At 46.0% G+C, this 23,003-nt stretch overlaps 1 protein-coding gene across 1 annotated transcript; it reads right to left on the bottom strand.

Annotated features, from left to right (window-relative positions):
• Window positions 1-7,981: 7,981 nt before the first annotated feature.
• FZD4 (frizzled class receptor 4) lies at window positions 7,982-14,031 on the bottom strand. The gene is made up of 2 exons (XM_075742417.1): window positions 13,707-14,031; window positions 7,982-12,545 (listed from the first exon to the last, which is right to left on the bottom strand). Exons 1-2 carry the CDS (start codon window positions 13,965-13,967, stop codon window positions 11,217-11,219), a joined length of 1,590 nt encoding a protein of 529 aa, XP_075598532.1. The 5' UTR covers window positions 13,968-14,031; the 3' UTR covers window positions 7,982-11,216.
• Between the last annotated feature and the right edge of the window lie 8,972 nt (window positions 14,032-23,003).

Here is a 23,003-nt window from a genome sequence, read left to right as displayed (position 1 = left end):
GAGGCGCTTTTGTTTGCAAAACCAGTCACAGAAAGATAGCGGTGTGAATTTTGCCCTGCAGTGTTTGCACAAGCACTGGTGGCAGAACTAACACAAATACTCATGGGAATTTGTTTCTGCAAGGTTAATGTCAGAAATGATTTATTGAAGCCTTCCTCCTGCTCACCCGTTTGGCATCCATCAAGCAAGTAAACAATACTCCCATGATTTCAGACTGCTCTGCGGCTGGTCACTGAGCAAACAGTCCAGATCAGAGTCAATATTTTAGGAGTAATCAATCAAATGGTATTTATTCCCACAAAATTTAGGTTGGAATACTTTGAATCAAGAGTCAAAATCAATGTTTTTGAAGATAAATCAGGTTTTTTTCCTGTTGATGTGTTAAAGTTGTTCAGCAAAGTTGGTGAGATAGTTGATCCAAATAAAGTTATACTCACATTATGTAGAATAATTTAAAAAAATAATCTCTTTAGTGAAATGACAGAAATGAATATATCTGTCCTCATCTGTTTCCATTTCAAGAAGAAATAGGATTTGCATGGTGTTACCACACAATCATGCCTTGGAAATGTCCCTTCCAATCATTTTTCCATTACTCCTTGTTCCTGAGAATTTGGTACTTCTTTAAAAGGTTGTCTTCTTTTCTAATCTCTGTCTTCTTTATGAAATGCACATTGAACTGAACTCTTCCATCACAAGTAATAACTCTGGAAATTTGGATTCATCAGGCCCTGTTGAATTGCAGGTAGAGTTCCCAGAAAAAGCCCAGCTCCCAGGAAACTTAATTTATAAGGCAACCGGATCATAACCCTTCTTATGGTTACTTACGGCCAAGTCAGTGGTTACTGAACCCAGCCAAGAAGGATGACAATTATTTTCTTCTGTTTATTCACCAGACAAATGGCTGTTACCTTCACAGATATAACATGTTCTAGCCACAGCCAAAACCACTTTCCCTCCCCTCCAGCAGGTGTTGGGTGGTTTAAAGTATCAGACAGGAACCTGAGATAGTGGTTTGAAGCCAGCAAGTACCTCCAAGCCACTATCAGATTGAGCTGAAGTGCTAGGTTTGTCCTGTTCAAATGCCAGCTTGAAGTGTTCCTGTTAATGTGAGGACATGATTAGAAAATATTAACCCGTAAATAAAAAAGGGCTAAAGGGTGTTCCTTTTATGGCTGGACTCGATGATCTTTAGGGTCTTTTCCAACCTAAATAACTCTATGATCAGCTGTGGCCAGACATACACTTTGCAAATGGCTGCATTTGTTGAAAATCTTTCTCTCTCAGCCTTTGCCTGTGCTGGCAGCTACTGACCCTTCAGCTCTGCCAAGAGCTGGGCGCTGCCTTGGCTGCTTTGGGCAGCGGTGCCCAGATTAAACACACCGTGTCTTTGAGGTGTCACGTGCTGTCCGTTTGCCGGCAGCCCCATAAGAGTGCCGAGCAGCCATGGCTGGCCCGGGGACAGATGTCTGCCCGTGCTCTGGGGCACCTTGGAGCTCTCCGTCCATGCTGTTCAAATTTGCATCTCTCTAGTGTCTTCCTTCGTCCTTCTTCTGCTCTGCAGGGCTCAAGTCCAGTTTGTTTTCCAACCTCTGCTGTGTTATTAGAGAGATTTTTCCTTTTTCTTCTGCATCCAGGGGAATCAATGCATTAGCACGAGAATATGGTGCAGCTCAGGAGACTCTGGGTTTGGTGGTCACATCTGCGCTCCTTCTCCAAAGCCTGCCCCAAGGGCCCTGGCTCGGCAGGAAAGGCAGCCTCAGGTCCCAGCTGCTCCTCGCCATTGGTACCACCATGCAGCACAGCCCTGTGTCCACCTGATCTAAAGCTTCCTAGAAATTAAGAACATGGGGGTGTTTTCCAGAAAGAGGTGCAGCCTGAGGTCCATAAACCCTGCCTTTTGAGTCCCAGGCTCAGCAATCACTTCCTCTGTAACGGGAGGTAAATTATTTAACCTGCTATATAAATTTCTAAAGGCTGTCTATGTCCATACCTGCATTAGTTAAAAAACCACTCTTAGTCAACCTTGTGTATAGATTTGTAGATGAGCTGTAGAAGATAGATGGAGAAAGGATTTGCAGCATTTTTTTCCAAAAAGGCAGAGTCTTCCCCTCTCCTCATGGAAGAAATCTCTTTTCTTCCATAAATGAGCGGTGATGAGCCAACAGGTGCAACTGGGAATGGGAATAGGTTTTATTTTTGCTGTGAATCTATTCACATGGAGATTTTTCTCCTGCTCACCCACCTCTGTGTGCCTCTTTGGGCCAACAGGTCCTCTAACCTCTTGGTCTTTCTTCTGTCACTAGGAAGATAGTTGGGTTCTTCTGAGGTTGTAGGAAAAGGCTGAGCATTTTGAAAACTTGTGCTGCTTCTGCTTCAGTTGCTTTAGCAGAGCTGGAGAGGTGTGGAGGTCCTGGACACTCCTCTCATACCCATACACTGCCTTCCTCTGCATAGCCCAGTACTGAAGCAGTAACACAGAATCATAGAATTGTTTTGGTTGGAAAAGACCTTTAAGATCATCGAGTCCAACCACTAATCTAGCATTGCCAAGTCCACCACTAAACCATGTCCCTAAGTGCTACATCTACATGTCTTTTAGATACCTCCAGGGATGGTGACTCAACCACTTCCCTGGGCAGCCTGTTCCAATGATTGACAACCCTTCTGGTGAAGAAATTTTTCCTAATATCCGATCTAAACCTCCCCTGGTGCAACTTGAGGCCATTTCCTCTAATCCTATTACTCATATCCCAACAGCCATGGTTCTCTCTCTTAGACCGCCATGGTCAGACCACCCCCTCCATGACACGAGACAGCAGCTCGGTAGCTGATTTGGGAATGGGTCTGCAAAGTCCTGAATCTTGACAGGAACCCAGGCTGTGGGAGGGACTCATGGGGCCGGAGAGCACAGCTCCTGGAAAGGCCACACAAGCGAGGACTGGGCTGGTGGCCACATCTCTAACACTTGACTTTTCACAGCCAAAAAAAGAAAAAGAGCCTGATATTCCAAGGAGAGGGGGAGGAAGGGATGCAGCATCCTGGAGCATCCCAAAGCTGGCAGGGCTCTGGAAGATGCAGATGCTGCTCTTGGTCATTTTGGAGAGGGAGCGACCTTGTGAGCTCACCAAAGCAAAACCCAACTTATCGCACAGCAAACTGAGGGCCAGCTTTGCCGATGCTGACAGGATGAATTATTGGTGTAATTCAGGGTGAGACCTGCCCCTTTCCCTGCTTCGGTTATAAAACCATTCTCCAGGGAAGCAGGGATGGCTCCTCACTTCTTTTGGCTCTGCTCAGGCTGCAGCTGTAGAAACACAATTGTTTTGTGAGTGGAATGGTATTATTGTTTGTCATACTTTCATACGCTGGGGCCTCTGTAGCTGAATTCTCAGCATTATATATATATTCCCTTCTCCTGCGAGAAACCCTCTTCCCCGTTTCCAGGCCTCTCCCGCACACTCTACCTTTCAAAAAGATGCAATGGTTTTATTGTGGTTCTCCTGTGCGTGACTGCAAATGCTTTTTGCTTTCTGCCTGGGGACTGCCAGCTTTTTCCCGCTGCTGCCAAGTGGCAGTAGAAAGAAGAAAGGCTGACATCTCAGGCTAGAGGCTTTCCTTTCTGCTGTGCTCTCCCTGTCCTTTTTCTTTTAAACATAACTAGTGTGAGGTCAAGGAAGAGATCGTGTTAAGTCTTTTGAATGACCTTTTTGGAGTGTACATGCTGCTGGCTTCTGCTACCGGCAGCTTCCCTTGCCGCAGCAGGGGACAGATGTCCCTTTGGCCCTTTTGCCACGCTACCGTGTTATCAGGTCTTTTTTTTTTTTTTCCCCCTGTGAGCAATGTTAGCAACCTGCTGTAGCCACTCCAGCCCTGAGCCTAGGGCTGAGCAAGGAGAGATTAATATTAAATGGAGGGTAAGCTTGTGATTTGCTTAGCTGATGCACTTGGTACAAACCATCACGTATGGCCCAGATCTGGCAGACGTGCTGCTGGGCAAAGTCTTCACACCGGCAGCTGAGGTATGCACCCTGCCTTGCCCTCACCTTTCCAGATGCTGGGGTGGAGCCTTGATGGAGAGAGGGGATGGATGGACCTCTTCTTGTTGCACCCCATTGCTTCTGAACACCCATTTAATGGGTTCAATGTTAGAAGCCTGGAACAGGTTGCCCAGAGAAGCTGTGGATGCCCCATCCCTGGAAGTGTTGAAGGCCAGGTTGGATGGGGCTTTGGGCAACCATGGCAGGGGGGGTGGAACTAGATGATCGTTGAGGTCCCTTCCACCCAAGGCATTCTGTGAAAGCCTATGGCAGCGTTGGTCTTACTGAAGAGGTACCAACCCTCCCAGGAGCGATGTAACGCTGGTCGGGGTGCAGCCTGACAGGGCTGGGGAGAGGGTAGAGGCGAGGAGCCCCGGTCCAGCAGCAGCTCCCCGCTTTGCATCCCAGTCCCCTCGATACCACAAAAAACAAATCTGCCCCCAGCAACCCCCCAGGAATGGCCTGGACACGAGTGGGGAGCCGGGCTGGTGAGCGGCGGCGAGGGGCTGGGGGTCAGGGTACAGCTGCCGCTAGATGTCAGCCACTCCTTGCTGCAAAGCAAAAGACCCAAAAATGCAAGAAAAATCCCTGAAAAGACTCAATTCCTGCTTTTCCATGGCTCTTCGCTTATCATTCCTTACCAAGTACTTGAGTGAGAGTGTCTCTGAGTTGCTTCAGAAGAAAATACTTCACTTCATCCATTAAAACATTTAATGTCAGGTTGTTTCTCTGCATAATAGTATTTTAAACTTTAATATTGTAGAAGCAGATTGTCAAAAGATTTGCATCTATTTTGCAGGAAGGATGTTTTTCCCTTCCTCAGAGTAAGCTCAGGAAATGAGAGAACCAAGCAGGAAACTAGCTAAATGCTGATGGAAATATAAAATCAAGATCTTTATCTCACCAGTGTATCAACAAGCCACAGGTAATTGTGGTGTTTGGTTTTTTCAATGTTTTAAAACATTGATTTTTAAAATGGACAAAATTAAAGTTAGGTCTCCCTTCCCCGATTCCGCTGAAGTGGATCTAATGAATCAGCAGTTTTGCTTCTGGCAAGCAAATACAGCAAGAAAATCATGAGTTACAAATTACAGCAAATTTTGCGGTGCAATAATATTTGAGTTTGGAATTTAACCTGTTTCCTCTGGTGTCATATGTAACATCTGGCAGACAGAAGGTCCCCTCTCTCCCAAGAAACTACGAAAACAGAAGAACAATTTCTCAGTGATACCCTAGCACGTGAGTACTCGTTTGCTGCTGCTACCCTCTAAGCCACCTTTGTGCTCTTCCAGCCCCGTGGTGACTGTTTGGTAGGCTGTTCCCAGAGCATAAAACAAAACATCTGGTTGTTAACAACATAAAGCTGTTACAACAGCTGGAGTCTGCCAGGATGCGCCAGACCTCTGGCCAGAAATCGTTTCCCAGCTGCAGGAAATACTAGTGATACGGGATCTACTGTACCAGCTCACCATCAGCTGGGAGCTGCCTGATCTGCTCCCATCCCCTCGTCCGTTCTTGGGGCGGTTCGGTGGGCACATGGCACAACGTGGTTCCAGCCTGGACCATGCTCTGGCTCATCGCTGTCGCAGCCAGCAAGTACGGAGAGATGTGCCACTTTGCACTCCAACTACATTAATATTTGTCAGTCTGGTTGAACTGCCGTAGGTTGAGGCAGAGGCTGCAAACTCCTGGCTTATAGCATGAGCCAGTTAGCCCACATGTGCCAAAAAGGGCACTGTGGAGCATCAGTGGCACAGCTGCTACGGGGCTCTGCGATGGGGCTTCCACCTACAGGCAAGCAGTTCAAAGCTGGACTCGATCATCTCAGGCAAAGCATCAAACTTAAGGAGTTACCAACAGCCCTACAGAAGGCTTTGCTATTTTAGCCGAGGCTGGGGAAGCTGGAAGCGGATGGGTACTTGTATCTCACCCATTCCTGCACCCCTGCAGACAGATGCGGCTCTGGCCTCGTGGGGATGACGGTGCAAGAGGGCTTGGGGAGCAGCTCCGCAGGACGATGCCTGCAGGAGGCAAAGCAATGTAAGCCAGACCCCCGCTCCCCCAGCAGCTGATGCTGCCTCGCTGTGCCAGTACAGCTCTCGGTGGGGCTGCCGCACGAACCACATCACTGACGCGATCCAAGTTAAAAACAACCTTCGGCATAAAACAAAACAAGAACTCTGATGGTTATTTTTAACCCAGATCTTTTTGCTGATCTGCTTTGCAGCTCTGCGCTGCAAATAGTTTCACTGGCGAAATGAAGGAGGAGCTGAAACGCAGTGCAGTTGCGGGAATGACGGAGCAGGCGTGGCAGAAACTCCACCACTGAAGCCGGGGTCTCACGACACCACGTTTTCACATTACTGGAGCTTAGGATGCTCCTGATTTCTAGCAGCAGAACTCTGGTCTCCTTCACTATGAACTCCTTAACATTTGCTCTCTTTAAAGACAGCTTTAAAAAAACAAGACTAAACCAACCAACCAAACAAAAGGTCCTGGTAACGGCTACTTTTTGTGAGCTTTGTATACAGCCACATACTCCCCTCTGTAGGAAAACCCGGGCTGATTTGTCATCCCAGTGGCTCCCGTTGTTGTCCCCCGGTCAGAGCCACTACAGCAATCCACCATCACTTCACAGGTGACGCTCTGCGATGCCCAACATGGCTAATGTGCATAAGGGCAAGTGGCCATCAGAGACCTAGAGCAGCCAGCACCATCTCGCACACTATGTCTGAGGTTCTCTGGTGGTGTGAACAGCCCCAACGACGAAGCTCCTTTATGTTTGTTATGTTCAACTGTAGCTATATTAAAAACTCCTAATCGTAAGTTTCAAGTCAGAGATCTTATTAATCACCACCCTGAGAACATTACAGTGATGAGCTGCCAAAGGCATGAGCAAATCACTAATTACCAGCTTTAGATGCTGCTCTTCAAAACTTGATTAGCTACAGATACACAGGTGATAATTCCTACTGTCTTCTTTATAGCGCATCCTCACTATTATCCACTCTAGTCTGATTTAGGTTATTAGAATTATGCTAATTAAGTAATCCCACACACAGAATGCTTCATGATGGATATGATTATGTGAGTTTAGAGGATGATTAATATCACAAAGTGTACTATCAGCGTCGGAGAAACTGGTGAGGGATGTACACACAAAAAGAAGGAACTCCTTGTTGCTGCTGTACATCCTAACTGTGAAGTGACAAAAAGGAATAAAAAATAAGTGGAGGATTAATAACCTTAACTTTTTAAAAAACATAGTAAGAAAATGTAGATGATCAATTGAATCTGTCCTCTGAAGGGCTGAAATTACCCCTAGGAGTGAACCCATTTCAAGCATGTTACCAAGAGCAGAATTTGCCCCTTCCGAAAGCCAAGAATAGTCCTCATATACTCACCAGGCAGACGGTCCCACTGCCCTTCTCCACCATCCGCCCCATATCTGAACGCTCAGTGCATCTTTGGATGCGCTTATTCCATAATACATGAAATAAAAAGGAGCCTTACACGAGCCTCCGCTCTCCCCAGGAGCCACATCACGGCAGTGTTACAGCAGCAGGCGGTTCTGCTTCCATCTTGCACTCCCGTTCCGTTTTGGGGACGCGCTCAGACGAGCCCAAAGCTCCAGCCGCATCCCCAGCCAGCACTCAGGACCCTTGTGCCGTCTTTGAAAGGGTTTCTGTCCACCCGTGCGTGCAAGCCCTGAAGTGTGCATGTACTCTCGCTGTTGCCCAATGATGTTTTGTTCTCAGTTATTTCTCACAACCCACATTTAGATCCAAACTGTGCTGGATTAACCCGTTCAGAACATCCCTTCACTGCAGCGGGAGCATTTCAGTTCTTCCTTCAGGGGAAAAAATGCACTTCCAACCACAATGAAACCAAATTAAGAAACAAACTCACCAAAAACGTGAGGGCTGCCAGGAATACCTTAGTTATCCACAGAGGTTAAAATTTTATTTTGATATAAAAATTAAATAGCAAAGGTTTTGGTTTGGTTTTTTTTTTACAGTGATAAATTAGAAATTTACAGTACATACATCAAAGTAGATATATTTTCTGTACACCCCAAAATAATCAGCATCTATTTCCTTAAAATTCAGAAAAAGGAGCTAGCCTGCCTGTTTAACATAAGAGCTAAGCTTGTACCTCTCCAGCAGATGCTTCCGAAACCTGCCGTGAGAAAAGCACATGCCGGGGCAGGGAGAAGGGAGCACGGACTGCGCGAGCAAGGTAACTGCTGCAAAGTTTTTAGTTGTATAACCGCAGCAACTGCACTTCCGAGACAGGATTAGTCACACATTTTTTGGCTTTAAATTCATAACAACGTTGAAACGAGAGAACATAAGAGTTGCAGATAGCCTAAAACCTGGCGGTTGAGAAGAGCGGGTATCATCTGCTGCGACTTCCCACTCACACAGCCCTGAAGTGGAGCAAGGTAAATGCACGTGGATGAATACATTTAAGGAATGGTTTCAACACTACAACAGCTGATCTCACTTTGGGTTGGTACAGTGTCCCCCTGAATGCCTGGGAAAGATGTTCCTTCAGGAACAGCAGCTGGTGTCTCTCCCTAACCCACCTCCTCCCCATAGTATTTCAGTCCCTCACACTCTTTACTGGAATATCCCCCAGGTCCCTCATGGGGCTATGCAGTGCTATCCTCATCCAACTCACTTCCAACACCTCACATCACTGGGGACATCCGCCTGCGACGCTGTGGACTGTGACAGATGGAGATGCTGGGATCTGATAACGAGGTACTACTTAACATTCACTTCTGTGTACATAACACGGTTAAAAATGCCATTTATTGAATCAGTCAGGTCAAACATGGGTCGGGTGGGCCAGAAGAGTATCCAAACTGCTTCAAAGTGAAGGACACTTGAGTGAACATGACACCTTGGCACAGCCCAATGCTAGGTTACAAGACAAGGCTCCTACTATGTCCTCACTCCTTGAAAGCCAACATACAGCTGCCGACTTTATATCCCTCGCTGCGCCAGGAGAAAGATCGCACAACGGAGAAGCTTGGCCATTCTCCTACTTGCAGAACTCCTTGTCCACAGAAGAATAACCAGATCCAAACACAGCACTAATAGCGAGAGACTTTATGGAGAGGATGAAAAGGCTCGGCTGGTATGCGGTGTTGGCCAAGACAATGCTTGTGCGTCTTGAGCAGAATGTGTCAAGTTGTCACTTGTTCTGCTGGAGAGGGAGCCCAACCGCAAAGACTGCAATTAGGGTTTGCTTGGGGTTTGGTGTTTTTTTTTTTTTTAAAAAAAAGAAGTGCTCTAGCACATGTTTCAGCATTGACATTGAAACAATATACGCTTCTGGGACAGATTAGCACTCTCGGCCAGAGCTGGAGCGAGTTGTGGTTTGGGAAGCCCATGGGGCACCTGTGTGAAAAGCGAGCAGTGTAATAAAGCAGTGCCTGTTCTCAGCTGCCCTCAAAGGTCGTGCGAGTCAGGGCACCAGGGGGATGCTCCACAGCTGACCAGGTTCCACACAAATGAAGCAAAAGTTTAGGGCACACAAATAAAACTGAAGGTCCTTCAAAGGAATAGAACATCAGAATAGCGTTCTTTTAAGTGCTTCTGGGCTATTTCTATTTGTGTCACCTTTCTTATTAGCCAAACCAGCCACCGACACAAGGTTCAAGCTCCCCACAAGCACAAGCCAATGCCTCCTCAAATAAAAGTATAAGAAACCTCAACAGCTGCTATGAAACAACACTATTCACCAAGAAGTTGGATCTCTTCTCTTGGGATCCCTTTACAAAAACTGGAAATGTCTCGTCGTTCCTGAGAACTGAATGCCTGCTCATATTCTGCATGTAAATATATGTTAAAAAAAAAAACCTCCATAGCTGTCAGCAAGCAATTGGAGCATCGTTGTGAGGCAGTCAGCTGTACTGCGATGTCATGGGCTGAGAATGTTCTTTTAATTGTAACTGACACACATAATTATACAACTGATCTGTGTGAACATGAGGTTGCCAAGGAACTTAACATTTCACTTCTCCCCAGACTGGCGTCTGCAGAGATACCATCGCACTGAATGAAATATATTAAGACTTAATTGCTTCATGCAATGGGTCTCCAGAGAGAGCCAGATAAGTTTACTTGGAGAAAATGGGCATTGTTTGAAGAGACCCTCAACTCATTTTTCTCTTTCCTGGAGGAATGAGCACTATAATGTAAGACTTTATTTAAAGCTATTAAATGCAGCAGAATAAAGTAGTCCACTGGAAAGAGCAGGAGCACCTGAAGGAATGGAGGCAGACGGATAACGATAATTGATGCAGAAGACCATACAGTGTCCCAGCTCCCACTGACAATGGCCTTCAGTAAAGCTTTAAAGAAATTAGAAATATTCATAGAACCACAGAATAATTCAGGTGGGAAGGGACCTAGAGAGGTCCAAATTCCTACAAGGCAGAGTCAACACTCAATTCAGACCAGGTTACAGACAAGAAAAAGAATGAGTCAAAATTATTATTAGACCACCAGATGACTTAATCATCCTCACTAAATCCTTCTCATCACGGGTAACTCTCAGACCTGGAAAAGTCCACTTGGTATTTGTTGGAGGACCTGATCCTTGGCTGATCTGTGCAGCATACGGGAGCAACAGAATTCCCCAGGGCATAAGGACACAACCCTCGGCAAGTGCTTCCTTCACGATGCTGAACTCGGAAAGAAGACATCTAACTGAGGTTCTGGGTACTCCATCTTCTGATAACTGGACCCTAAGTCAGCCCAGCATTTGGCCCCAGACTGCCTTTCCTCCATCAGCTATAAGACCATGAAAACAAAACAACATCCCACAGCTGTGGGCTACAGTCCCTCAACTTCTAAAGACTTCAGTATATTGCATCCTGCTTTAAAAAAAAAAAAAAAAAGAAAAAAGGAAGATAACATGTTTGGATATTTCACAGCTTTTAAAGCCTCCCTAGGCTTTCCTATTTTGGGCAGCATGATTTATGGCTATTGCATCTGCAGCATGATTTTTTGCTGTTTATTCTTTAAGGCTTTTTCTTCCATCCCCCAGAGACAGGTTGTGTAACCGTCTCCCTACTCTACTCCCCACATTTACACAGCAATGCTTACACGTGGTCAGTCCTTCACGGGAGAGCAGTCAGACCATCTGGGTGTCGTCCTTTTCTCATACCACGGTCTCGTTCCCTTTCCCAGGTTTCACCCAACCATCTGCTCTCTTCTCCCGTTTCACTTTCCCTGAGTTCACCAGTCTGTTGGAGCACTTCTGCCATGTGTGCAGAGTTTTGGCTGACCAGATCCACATACCTGACGTAATACCCACCAGGAGGGACATGAAGATTTTGAGCATCTCCACTGCCATATTGGAATCATCTGCCGAATAGCGGAAAATGGCCCAGTTGGAGATTTCGTAGAAATAACAGGCGATGACACACGTTGCTGGGACGGTGTACAGCACTGAGAAGACGCCGATTTTGACCATCAGCCTTTCCAGTTTGTCAGTTTTAGTTCCATCTTTTTGAAGATTAGACCTGATTTTAAATAAGGCCACGAGTCCCGCTGCAATGAATAAAGTCCCAATGACCAGGTAGGTAAAAAGCGGAGCGACGACAAAGCCCGTCAGAGCATCTAGGTTCTGGTTCCCAACGTAGCACAGACCGGTGAGCTCATCTGCGTCTACTAGTCTCATAATCAAAATAACGATGGTCTTCACTGCGGGGATAGCCCAGGCTGCAATATGGAAATAAGAACTGTGCATTTCTATAGCTTCATGGCCCCACTTGAGTCCTGCAGCCAGAAACCATGTCAATGTGAGAATAACCCACCAGATGGAGCTAGCCATCCCGAAAAAATACATCAGCAAGAAAATTATAGCACATCCTGTGTTCTTAAGACCTTCTTGGATAAGAACAGGTTCTGCTGCCTCTTCAAAATCACAGGATATCCTTTCCCGGCCCACAGTTAGCCTCACAATATAAGCAATGCTATAAATATTGTAGCACATGCTCAAAAATATGATTGGGCGCTCCGGGTAGGAAAATCTGGATGAATCAATCAGGAAGGTCAGGACTGTAAAGGCAGTTGAGATGAAGCAAAGACTGGCCCACACAGCCATCCAGATATCCGTGAATTCCTTAGCTGACCTGCTGTAGAGACCGGCGTCGTAGCCACACTTCAGGACACAGTTCAAGCTTCTCTTCACCCAGATGTACTGATCCGAGTTAGATCCCATGCTGTGGCACTCTTCTCCAGGCTGCAAGGAGGTCTTGCTGTGAAGGGGAACCTCTTCATCCCCTGGACCCTCCATGCACATGTGGTTGTGATCGTTCTGGGGTGGGAATTTGCTGCAGTTTAGGCTGTCTGGCCAGGCAAAGCCAAATTCTTTTAAAACGGGTTCACATCTCCTTTTGACAGAGAGGCACATGCCACCGCAGGGACCTATGGGGATGTTAATCTTCTCCGTGCACATCGGGACATAGACCGAACAAAGGAAGAACTGGAAGAGAGAAGCAGAAATCACAAGTGTGTTAGGGGAAAATGAAACAGGTTATAGCGTAACACTTTTTTTTTTTTTTGCCTTTTTAGCAATAATATTTGGTACTTTGCCTTAAAAAACAGGAAGCAGCATAAAACAAATAAACCAAGAAGAATAAAAACAAAGGAGAAAAAAAGACCAACCTAAAAATGTTGTCTTCTTTCAGTTCAAATGTGGTCCAAAGCCAAAGCCTGAACATTTTCTCCCTAGATTAGCTCCATGTAAATTTAGCCCATCAGTTTCAATAAAGCCAGTGGGATTTAGCCAGATCTAAACCTCAAGGGTGCAATTTAGGAAAGCAAAAAAACAAATTGAAGCGGTTTAAACAAATACATATATTTGTTCTGGGCACTGCCTGGCTATCGCAGCTAACAAACAAACAGAAGAAAAGGCATTTATTGAATTACTTCGGATCACGATCCTCCCAGAAGAATGTGTTTTTCTTTTACCATAAGGTCACAGGCGTATTTACAACCATAGTCAAACGCTGCCGATTTCTCGGCTTTTGAATAATCGCAAATCTGCGACGCGACAACGTAAGCGGGATTGCGTGCTAATTCGGGAACTCTGCCCCAAGAAACAAGCTGTTTTTTGTTTGATGAAATCAATGCCCGTGGGGAGGACAAGGATCTATGTCGTTCGCCTGGGAAAGAAACTCCTGCGGTGAAACTCCGGAGGAGGTCCGGAGCGGGCAGCGGCTCCCAGAGCCAGCTCCGTCAGCTTCTCCTTGGAGAGGGGCGCAGCACCTCGGCTACAGCAGAAACGGGAGCGCTGCGACCGGGCAGAGCCCCGGGAACCCCAGCTTTCCCCGGCGGCAGGGCAGGGCAGGACCGCGCCGCTCCCCGCCGCCCGCAGCCGGGACAACCCGCCGGGCCACCCGCCGCCCTCCCGGGGCTCCGCTGCCCCGGCGCCCTCCGCACCGCCGCCCGGGACGAACCCTGCTCTCCCCGGGCAGCAGGAACGGCACTGCAAGGCGGCGGGACCTCGGGTTGGAATTTTTTTTTTCCCCGGACTGAGCCGAGGGCATAAGGATGGGGGGTGACAGCCGGTCCGGGCACTGCACAGCACCCCCCACACACACACCCCCCACGCACAAAGGAGACCCCCGGGACCCCGACCCACCTGGAGCTGGCTGGAGCAGCCGTACTGGATGAGGGGGGTGAAGGTGGTGAGCTGCAGCTCCGCGTCCGCCTGCAGCTCGTGTCCCACCAGGTTGGGCATCTTGGTGACATTGTAGCCCAGGTTCTGGCACATGGCGATGCGGATGGCGTCGCAGCGCCGCTCCTCCTCGTCGCCGAAACCCCGCGCCCCGCCGAGCAGCCCCGCCAGCAGCACGGCCAGCAGCCGGGCGCGACCGGCCGCCCCCCCGCCGCCCCCCGCCATGGCCCGAGCAGCACCCCACCTGCCCCGGCTCCGGCCCCGGCTCCGGCCCCGGCCCCGGCCGCGCCGAGCCACACGGGCCGGCTCCAACGGGGAGGGGCCGGGGGCGGCCCCGCTATTAAAGAGCCTCGCCGAGAAACTGCCCAGGGGAGGGGCGGCACCTCCCCGCGCCCGCCCAGCGCCGCCGCCCCCGCCCCGGGGAGCCCGGCCCGCCTCGGCGCCCCGCCGCGCCTCCGGGGGAAGGGGGGGGGGGGAGAGTACCTGCGGCCTCCGCCCCGGCACCGAGGAGTCGTCCCCCGATCCCTGGGGAGCACCGAGCCGCACCCCCACCCCCGAGAAGCACCGCTCGTCCCGGCTGCGTCCCGCCACCCCTCGCAAGGGCTCCCTGTCTTCTCCTCCCTGGGGACCCCCTACCTGCACCCCCCCATCCTTGTCCCTCAGAAACACCCCGGGGCACCCTGTCCGTGCCCCCTCTCCCCACAACAGGTACCCCCTTCCCTCCCTCCCGCATGCCTGGCGCCACTGGGAGACATCCCCTCCCATCCCCGGCGTCCCCACCATGCCTCCCCAGCATGGGTGCTGGGACAGGGGGGTCCTGACGGCACCCAAGTCCAGCTCCCCAGGGAGAAGGTAGGTTGAGACTCTTGCACACATGTTGGGGCCCACCATGCCCCAGCCCTGGCCTCACTTCTGGCCTGTCTTTCTTCGGCCAAGGGTGCTCGGCTTCCTCACAGCCAGGTTAAATACGTCCAGGGTGGTTTTCTAAACTGCTGCCTTTTCTTCCCAACCAGTTAAGTCGCACCGCCGGGTTACCTCTGGGGTTTAGCAGTTTGTTTCTTCATTAGGACCAAGAAACCTGGAGGGTACTGCTAGGTACCTCCTGGCATTTGTATAAATCTCTGTAAAATAAACAAATGTGGATGAAGCATTTGTGAATTTGGAGGGGAAAGGGCTGGATGATTAAGCAGACCTTTAACGTGCCAGGGGGAGGAACGATTAACAGCAGACAAATGAGGCTCGTGTTTAAATTCTCTTGGTATTATTTACACCTGTAATAAAATCTGCTTGAGCTGCTGTGCTTTTAGCAAAAATATGTCATCTATTAATGAATTGTTTGTAAAGCCCCGGTTTAATGACCTCTTACTGTGCGTGTATGGTGCGTGGCTTGTGGGTGTGCTCCTGAGCAGCTGTGCCTCCGTGTGCACCTCCGGGCCTTTGCTTCTCCCTGACATCTCCCGGACGCATCGCTGGACTAAGACTAAGACTAAAGGACTAGGGCAGCGCTTAACAATGGCTCCTTTCCAGGCAGGAGACTGTAAATCACAGCAAACCCCACGCTATGGAGTGTCCTGTGCTCAGTCACTGCGGGTTTCCCCTCTGCGGCTCCATCGCTGTCGGGTTTGTTTTGCCTCCAAGATGCAGGAAACGTGTGTGTGAGCTGTACCATGATACTGTAGGGACTCATGGGCTCTACGTGTGCTTTCTTCTAGCAAGATGGATAGTGCTTTAATTGAGGTTTTGTGAGCACAGATATTTACATAGGTCTCATCACCATTAATACTTTACAGCTAGTGCTAATAAACAGTTCCTCTAAGTTCACAAAATCCAGACAAGGAATATTATCTGAACTTTTTAAACACACGCAGGCAGACAGAGCTACAGTCCCAAGGTCAGGCAAGGAGTCTACGATGGAGTCAGCAGCTCAACCCCTATCTTGCAAGGCCCCTATTTACTCCCAAGCGCTGCCGTCCGTAACCAGCAGCGCTCAGCTGCTAATCTGGGTGGACGATAATGCTGTGAACGCACACAGCGTGCTACACGTGTCCGCCGAGCTGTTCCCAGCCCCACCGAGTTTACTGTCTACATCAGACAAGCACAGGGAACGGGTGATGGGCATCCTCTATACGCTCAAACACCCGAAAGCAGGAGGCAGAGCCTCCCACGGGAGAAGGGTTTTGGGTGTTTTTTTGTCCAAATTATGTAGGAAAGAAGACTGGAGGGAGGATCATGGTGACCTGAAAAGCTATGCATCTTTGTCTTCGTATATGAAAACCCTTTTCATTTGCAGTCTGCTGCTGCACCGAAGCAGGGTGTGCTGCTGCCAGAGTAGGACCTTTGCCTAATTCCCATGAAATAATTCACCTACTGCCTGTTCAGCGGTTAAACAGCAAAACCTTCTGCCCGTGGACCTGGTCCTTGGACTCAGTAAAGGGGCAGGGGGGTGTTTTAAAGTCACAGTGGACACAAGTATCTTTTGAGAAGAACTCTTCCCCCCCTCAAAAAAACCCCAACCCTACCGCTATTGCCTTTTCTTTGAGAACACAAAATAAACATTAGAAAGTGCTACACTGCTGTGTTTGCTTTGGAAAGTCTTCTAGATAACGGGAATTAGTTTTCAAAACAAGAGTGCTGGGAGAGGTGGTGGCAAATCATATGAGAAGTCAGAGTTGGAAGAAATGGTAATTACCCTGCTTTGAACCTTATGCATATATTATTGGTGATTAAATGTCACCGTGATAAGCGTCTACATACTAGTTTCTTTAAACAGATCAAAGTAAGGAGCCTCCGGGATAGTGGGTTTCTGGATTGTTAGGTCACCGGGCAGTGTGAGACGCTGGCCTGAATCTGGCACAGCACAGGCCACGTTCCTTCCTCGATTATTGCCTGACTTACAGCATTTTTTTTAATAAATCTGATTTCGATTTTGAGGTTGCCTTCATTAAAGAATCAGAAGCCACCCCGATAATTATTATTAATCGTGGCCGCCAATAATTATATTAGGTTTCTAGTCTGAGTTATCTTCAGCTTCCAGCCACTGACTTTTGTTCTATCTTTACCGGCCAGGCTGAGAAGCCATTACCGAGATTAACCCTGTCGGTGATGTCAGCTGTGATTAAGTCACCCTTTGACCTTTTAGTAGTAAGATTGAACTTCCTGAGTTTCTTACTGTAAGTCATCTTTTCCATTCTTTTAATCATTCTTTTGATTTTAAAGGAGCAAGATTTGACCCTGCTGTTTGAAAACCACTTTCAGCCCGAACCATCCTTTACAGTCTTAATGGAAATGTCTGAATTAGTAGCCCAAGCACTCCTGGTCCCTTTAGAGTCAACTAGGATAGGGGGACACCTGCAGAAGGCAACTCATGTAATAGGAATTACATGAATATATAAAATCCTACTTATAATTTATTCTTATCTTGTTATTACTATTTCCCCTGCAAGTTTGTATGTGGTTTTTTTTGCATATTTATTAAACTGTGAACATTTTTTTACATTACAAAAATAGATAATGCTTACCAGCACCTCTCAGAGTCTTCCACCGTCTTGCAAGGTATCTGAGAAGGTTCATAACTCTTCTCTGAACATTTTCAATGCATCAACGTTTCCCTGAACTGTAGTAGTAGAACACAGCTCAGCTTTCCTGCAGGAGTGACACTAATGCCAACTGTGCAGGTAAAATCACCTCTTCATTCCTAACAAGATCACCCTGCTTAGACCTCCAAGGACACTACCTACCACATAGCATCACATGAGAGCCAGGACTGATGCCTTGTGGGCAGACCTAAGAAACCTTGGGCACCCTGTCAATTTTTTTTTTTTTGAAGTGGATATCACATTAGGATGTGATTATTTTAATGAAATATAGATGTCAACTTTTTTGTCAGATTAATTTTATCCTATAAATGCCTCTATCTCTCAGTTGACTGTAGAGGATGACTAGCCCAGAGGTGAAAGCTCACCAAGAGGTGTCTAACGCTGGATGAGAGCAGTCCTTGCATTCCTGCTGGTCTCGGACTCGGTGACAGACGAGATGATTGATACTGCCATCCCAGAGAGTTCTTTTAAAGTTCTTGGTTACCAGTTATCTAAACATGCAGGTTTTTTAAAATGTATAACTTCTAGAGCTGCTTTGGGACATTGAAACTGTAAGATTGGATTAATCACTATTAGTTATCTCAGTCATGCAACTCATCTCATATATATTCTCCAATATACAACAAAAATATCCATTGGACGCTTCTGTCACCTGCTTTGTCTCCTGACAATTCTACAACTTCCTTCAAGTAATGTACTAGTGCCATTAGTGACTTTATGTCTCCGTTGACATAAAACACTATTGTCTTTGACTGTCTGTCCATTATTTTTTTTGTTTTGCTTGTGTTATCACCTTCTTGTAATTCCTTTTGGATTTATATTCATTCAAATCAATGTCTCCTTTCTACTGTTTGACATCTATGCTTTTCTTAAACTTAATTAACCTTATACTTATTAAAATTTTATTAAAGATTTTTTTTTATTTTTCCATCTATAAAGTTAGCTGAATATTTTCATCAAGGCAGATCACTTTATTCAGTGAAGTTTTTTCAGACATCTAGTAATATATTTTAAATTGATTCCTAATTACTATTCATATGCTTAATATTAATTCTCTCCCCTATTTACTTCTGTATTTTGTGAGGCTGACCCTTTTAAAGCAGGAAACATGCCTATTCCTCAATTTGCATTTATCCATTGTAATCAGCATTTCAATTGTCCAGTAACGATCAGGAAAGAAATTATTTGTTTTGTCATGACACTTCAAGTGAACATGGCTCTACTTGACCTCAGGAAAAAACCCAGTGCAGTGAGCTGCATATGTATTCGCGTGTAAATATACATATGCAAATACACACACATATAGATATGTTTTAAATATACATAAAATATTCCTATATAATACGAATGGGAGTGCCAGAGTGCAAACCCATCTGTGTGCACCAGGCAGTGCACAAAGAGGTACTCTGATTCAATGGTGTGGGATCAACCAACATTGATCTCAGCGGGGCAGAATGTGTCCCAGACCTTAAAATAAAGTATACATTACCTGCCATGGTGCATTGCAACATCCGGGCCTGATCCAGTGGGATTTGGCTCCTGATGGTCTCAGGATACTTTGTTTAGGTTTCTACCCTTGGTGTCTGCATGTGGGCCAGGACTCAGTACCAGCAGCAGAGTCTGGAGGGCAGGTCTCCCAACATGCTCTTAATCTCTGTTTTCATGCAGACATGACTGTAACTTACTGTAATGTACTTTGGAGCAGCTAAGCTGTGACACGTAGATCCCATATCTGGATTCAGATGTGTAATTCCTTGCATGCCAACATGGGTCAATAGTTGCTCCATGACCCCTGAAAGTCAATATTTTGGTCTGCACAGAGACCTCAGAATTTGGTTTTATAACATTGTAAACAGGAAATTTCAGGGCTACTTAATATGCATCATTTTGGCAAATCCTTTGCATTTAGATAGCATCAAAACATTTGACAACACAAGAGGGATTTTTCAGATGATGTGTGCGGTTAGAAATCCAGGAGGCACAGATGTATCACACACAACATTCAATGAGAGCCAAGCTGGCCATAGCTCTCATAAGATGAAAGATGCCCACATAAAGGTCACTTTATCTGTGTTAGTATTCTTTCACACAGCTATTTCTCTTTCTAGGCTTAAGAAGAATTTTTTTTAATTTTTTTTTTTAAACTGTTTTCCCAAAGCTCCTTTCCTCAAATAATTCAGAGATTGATATATCTCCCTGGCCACATTAGCAGAACAGATAAGAAGTTACGAGACAAAGTCACTGTCAGGACCTGGTGAGACAAAAACATTTGCACAGTGATTTTTTTTTTTCCAGAGTGTGGCTACATTTATAAAATGTTGTACTAAACTACAAACCCACCCAAAACAACCAGTCCTCCTCCCTTGCCTGATTTTACCAAACTTCTCAGGAAAGCTCTGCTGCAAAGATTCACTGTGCACAGTTTCAAGAAAATCTCTTCCTTTTGGGAAAATTAGCAGACTGTGGTTTGAACATCAGACCCACGGTGGAGGCAAAAATCAGCCTGAATTTTGGAGTCAGTGCTACTGCCTCCCAAAATGACTTTCGGTTTGAACTGCTACTTTTTTTTGCTTCTATAATGCTCAGAGATTCACATTTTGGCTGAAATTTCCCACACTTGACCTTAGCCCAAGGGATTTTTTTTTTTTTTTTCTGGAAAACGATGAACAGTTTTCTTCTCAGAAAATTGTTCAGAGGCCTCTTTTTTTTTTTTTTTTTAATGCTCAGATAACTCCAAAACATCTTGGTTTTATAACTTCAGATTTGGCATGTGCAGAGTGCAATCCTGAAGGAGGAATGCACTTTTTGTCTCGTTTGAAGAAATTTCATTTCGCAACAGCAAATTAGCCTGAAAGTTTTGGAAATAATAGACCGATCATTCACAAGGCGTTATTTAACCATGGTAGAAAATGACAGGCTGAGTTCTCTGTCTCTGAGAGGTCACGAGTCTTGTTTTATAAATACGGCTTAGTTTCCTTTCTGCAGCGTCATCTTTCCCACTAAATCTTTCTGCGTCCTGTTTTGCTTTGACTCTATGGCAGCATCGGAGGTTATTTCCCGTATATTTGCGTACCATAAGCAACGTTGTCCTTGGCTCTCGGTGGCATTTTGCACTTTCTCTAAAGCAAATTTCACAGGACACGATTTAAGAAGGACCCTTTCTGCCTCACATGGCATGCTGAGTTAAATTATTGCTCCTCGCTCACCCGCGTTGCACCCGGTCCTGGTCTTCACATCCAGTTGGCGCCCACATCACACAAACTCGCTTATGGACATAGGGGACAGATTTTTTTGAAAGCATCCTATAGGGCTTTCTCCTCAAATGTGTTACGCAAGAAGTAAATACTAAGCTTTTAAACATTTAAATTAATTATTACCCAAGAAGTAAATACCAAACTTTTAAACATGGAAGATAATAAATTAATTAAATTAAATGAAGTAAATTTTTAAATTTTGGAAATTAAGTTAGGCTGAGATATAAATCCCTTAAAATAGGAGCTGAGAAGGTGGATTTGCTGATACTCTTTGGTTGGTTTGCTTTGCTCCGGCGATACTGCGATGAGCTGGTTTAATCCATCAGTTAGTGCAGGCTTAAGGTTGTCCTGTGTCATTGGAGCAGCACAGGGCTGTCAAGCATGCTGATGACCCCGGCCACAAGTCTTAAAATGTACTATTTTTCCCCATTAAAAAGCTCACGTGAGCTGATATGCTGTGTTTAATTACGTAACAGCAAGTATTGACTTGCAGGGCACGGCTAGGGAAAAAAAAAAAATACAACCTTCTTTGTATTGTGTTAGGCAAGCGGTGGGTTGTTCTGCTGGGAAAGAAATTCGACATCTGCCAGGTGGTGAAGTTCGCTGCATTCACACCGCTTTTGTAGCGCCTGCGAATTCACAAAGCGGGGGGACTGGAGACAACAGCGAAACCCGTCCCCTTGCTGATAGGGACTGGTGGCACGACTCTCACCACGAGCCCCTTCGCGCCCCAGTAAAGTAGCTTTAAGTTACGGACACAACTCCCTGCAGGTCCTTAGAGAACGGCGGAGAAGTTTAAATCGGCGGCAGTACGTGGCTCTTCCAGTTCTAGCTGGACTGCTCAGTTCACAGCGGCACTATTCGTTACTTCGGGGCCACTGAAAATACAGTCGCTGAGTGCTGATTCTTTCCAAATTCCAGTCTCCCCTGTTAGAAGAAAATTAGAATAAAAATTCTTCTAATTTTTTATTTATTTATTTATTAATGGTTGTTTTCTCTTTAAAAAAAATCACAGTATGCACTCAGTTTGGGAGCTGGTATCATTATTTCCTTTAAGGAGATGAGTTTTTGGTAATATACATACAGCATGGATGTAATTGCAAAAGATACCTGCTTTATTCTGCCTCCTTTTCCTGTATGGTTTATCCCCTTTTCTCATACAGAGCGAGCTGCTCTTCCATAGACCATTTGTATATAACATTCCTAGGTTTCCTTTTTCCCTACCTATTCCTACGTAGTTAAAGCAGTGCTACGTTCAGTCGAAGACAAACACATAAACCTCATTCCAGACAGTGAGAAGGACTGGTTTGGCAAGTCTTCGGCAAACAGGTTTCTTAATTTCTATCCAAGTTGGCAAATTAATCATATGGATTACTGTTACACAGACTAAAGGACTTTCAAAATTAGTCTGAGCATAAATAACGTCGTTCACTCTTGTCCAAAAAGCTTTGCTGCCATTTCACGTTTACCTTGTGTTCCTCGTGTGCGTACAGGCGATTCCACGGAGTGCAACCCACCTTACCCTGTGTGTATATATGCTCTTCCTCTGACTCCCTGGCAGGGTAGGTCCAGGTACTAATTGTCAGAAAACCAACAAAATAAAATAAATAGTCCTGTGATGACAAGGAGGGGTGACGTGACCACAAAAGAAAACAGATCAGCTTAGATTGGCTCTAACTGTCAGGGAACCGCACCCTGATTCTTTTCGACCGTGCTGATCACGATGGTATTTTAGCACTGTACCAAGGTTTTGTTATCAATGGAACAAATGTGGAATTTTATTTTTATTATTGCTGGATCAAGCATTTGAGTATGTGCTGATCTTTCATTCTTGAGAAGTGTAATTTATATTTGGAGGCTGATAATTCATCTAGTTCCCCATAGACATATAGAGGAACTTAGAAAATTACAGGAGTTTATGTGAATTCCATTTTTCTCAGGCATTTTTATTCCTCGGAGAGACTTCCATGGGGCCAAATTACCGTGAAAACCAGATTACCATGATATTTCAGTTCCTTACAGTAAAAGTTCATGTCATTCATTACTGTTGACACTGCACACACATCCTTGGGGAACTATGAAAAATATAAAAATAAAACTCCTAAAAATGTGCATTAAAAAACATAAGAAAGCTTCCATTTAACCCAAATATTCCCTGAGCAGAACTAAAGCCAATTATTTCCCAAATACGAAAATTTCAGGCCACAGCTGGGCACAGTGCTGTATTGAGAAGTGAGGTTATTACTCAGTTTATGACACCAAATCACTCCAAATACATGAAGAAACCAGTTGGAAAGACAACCAGCATACAGACCTCTTTGCTCTGAACACAAGGTGCAAAGCAAGGAAGAGTCAGGCTCCCGATTTAGACAAAAGCCGCCGTATCTGCTGCTCCAGCGCAGCCAAAGCCT

The sequence above is a fragment of the Balearica regulorum genome, chromosome 1 (genome assembly GCF_011004875.1).
Source record: "Balearica regulorum gibbericeps isolate bBalReg1 chromosome 1, bBalReg1.pri, whole genome shotgun sequence".
Lineage (NCBI taxonomy): Eukaryota > Metazoa > Chordata > Aves > Gruiformes > Gruidae > Balearica > Balearica regulorum.
Note: the sequence above shows the minus strand (reverse complement) of the source record. Positions and strands in the feature narration are given on the sequence as shown.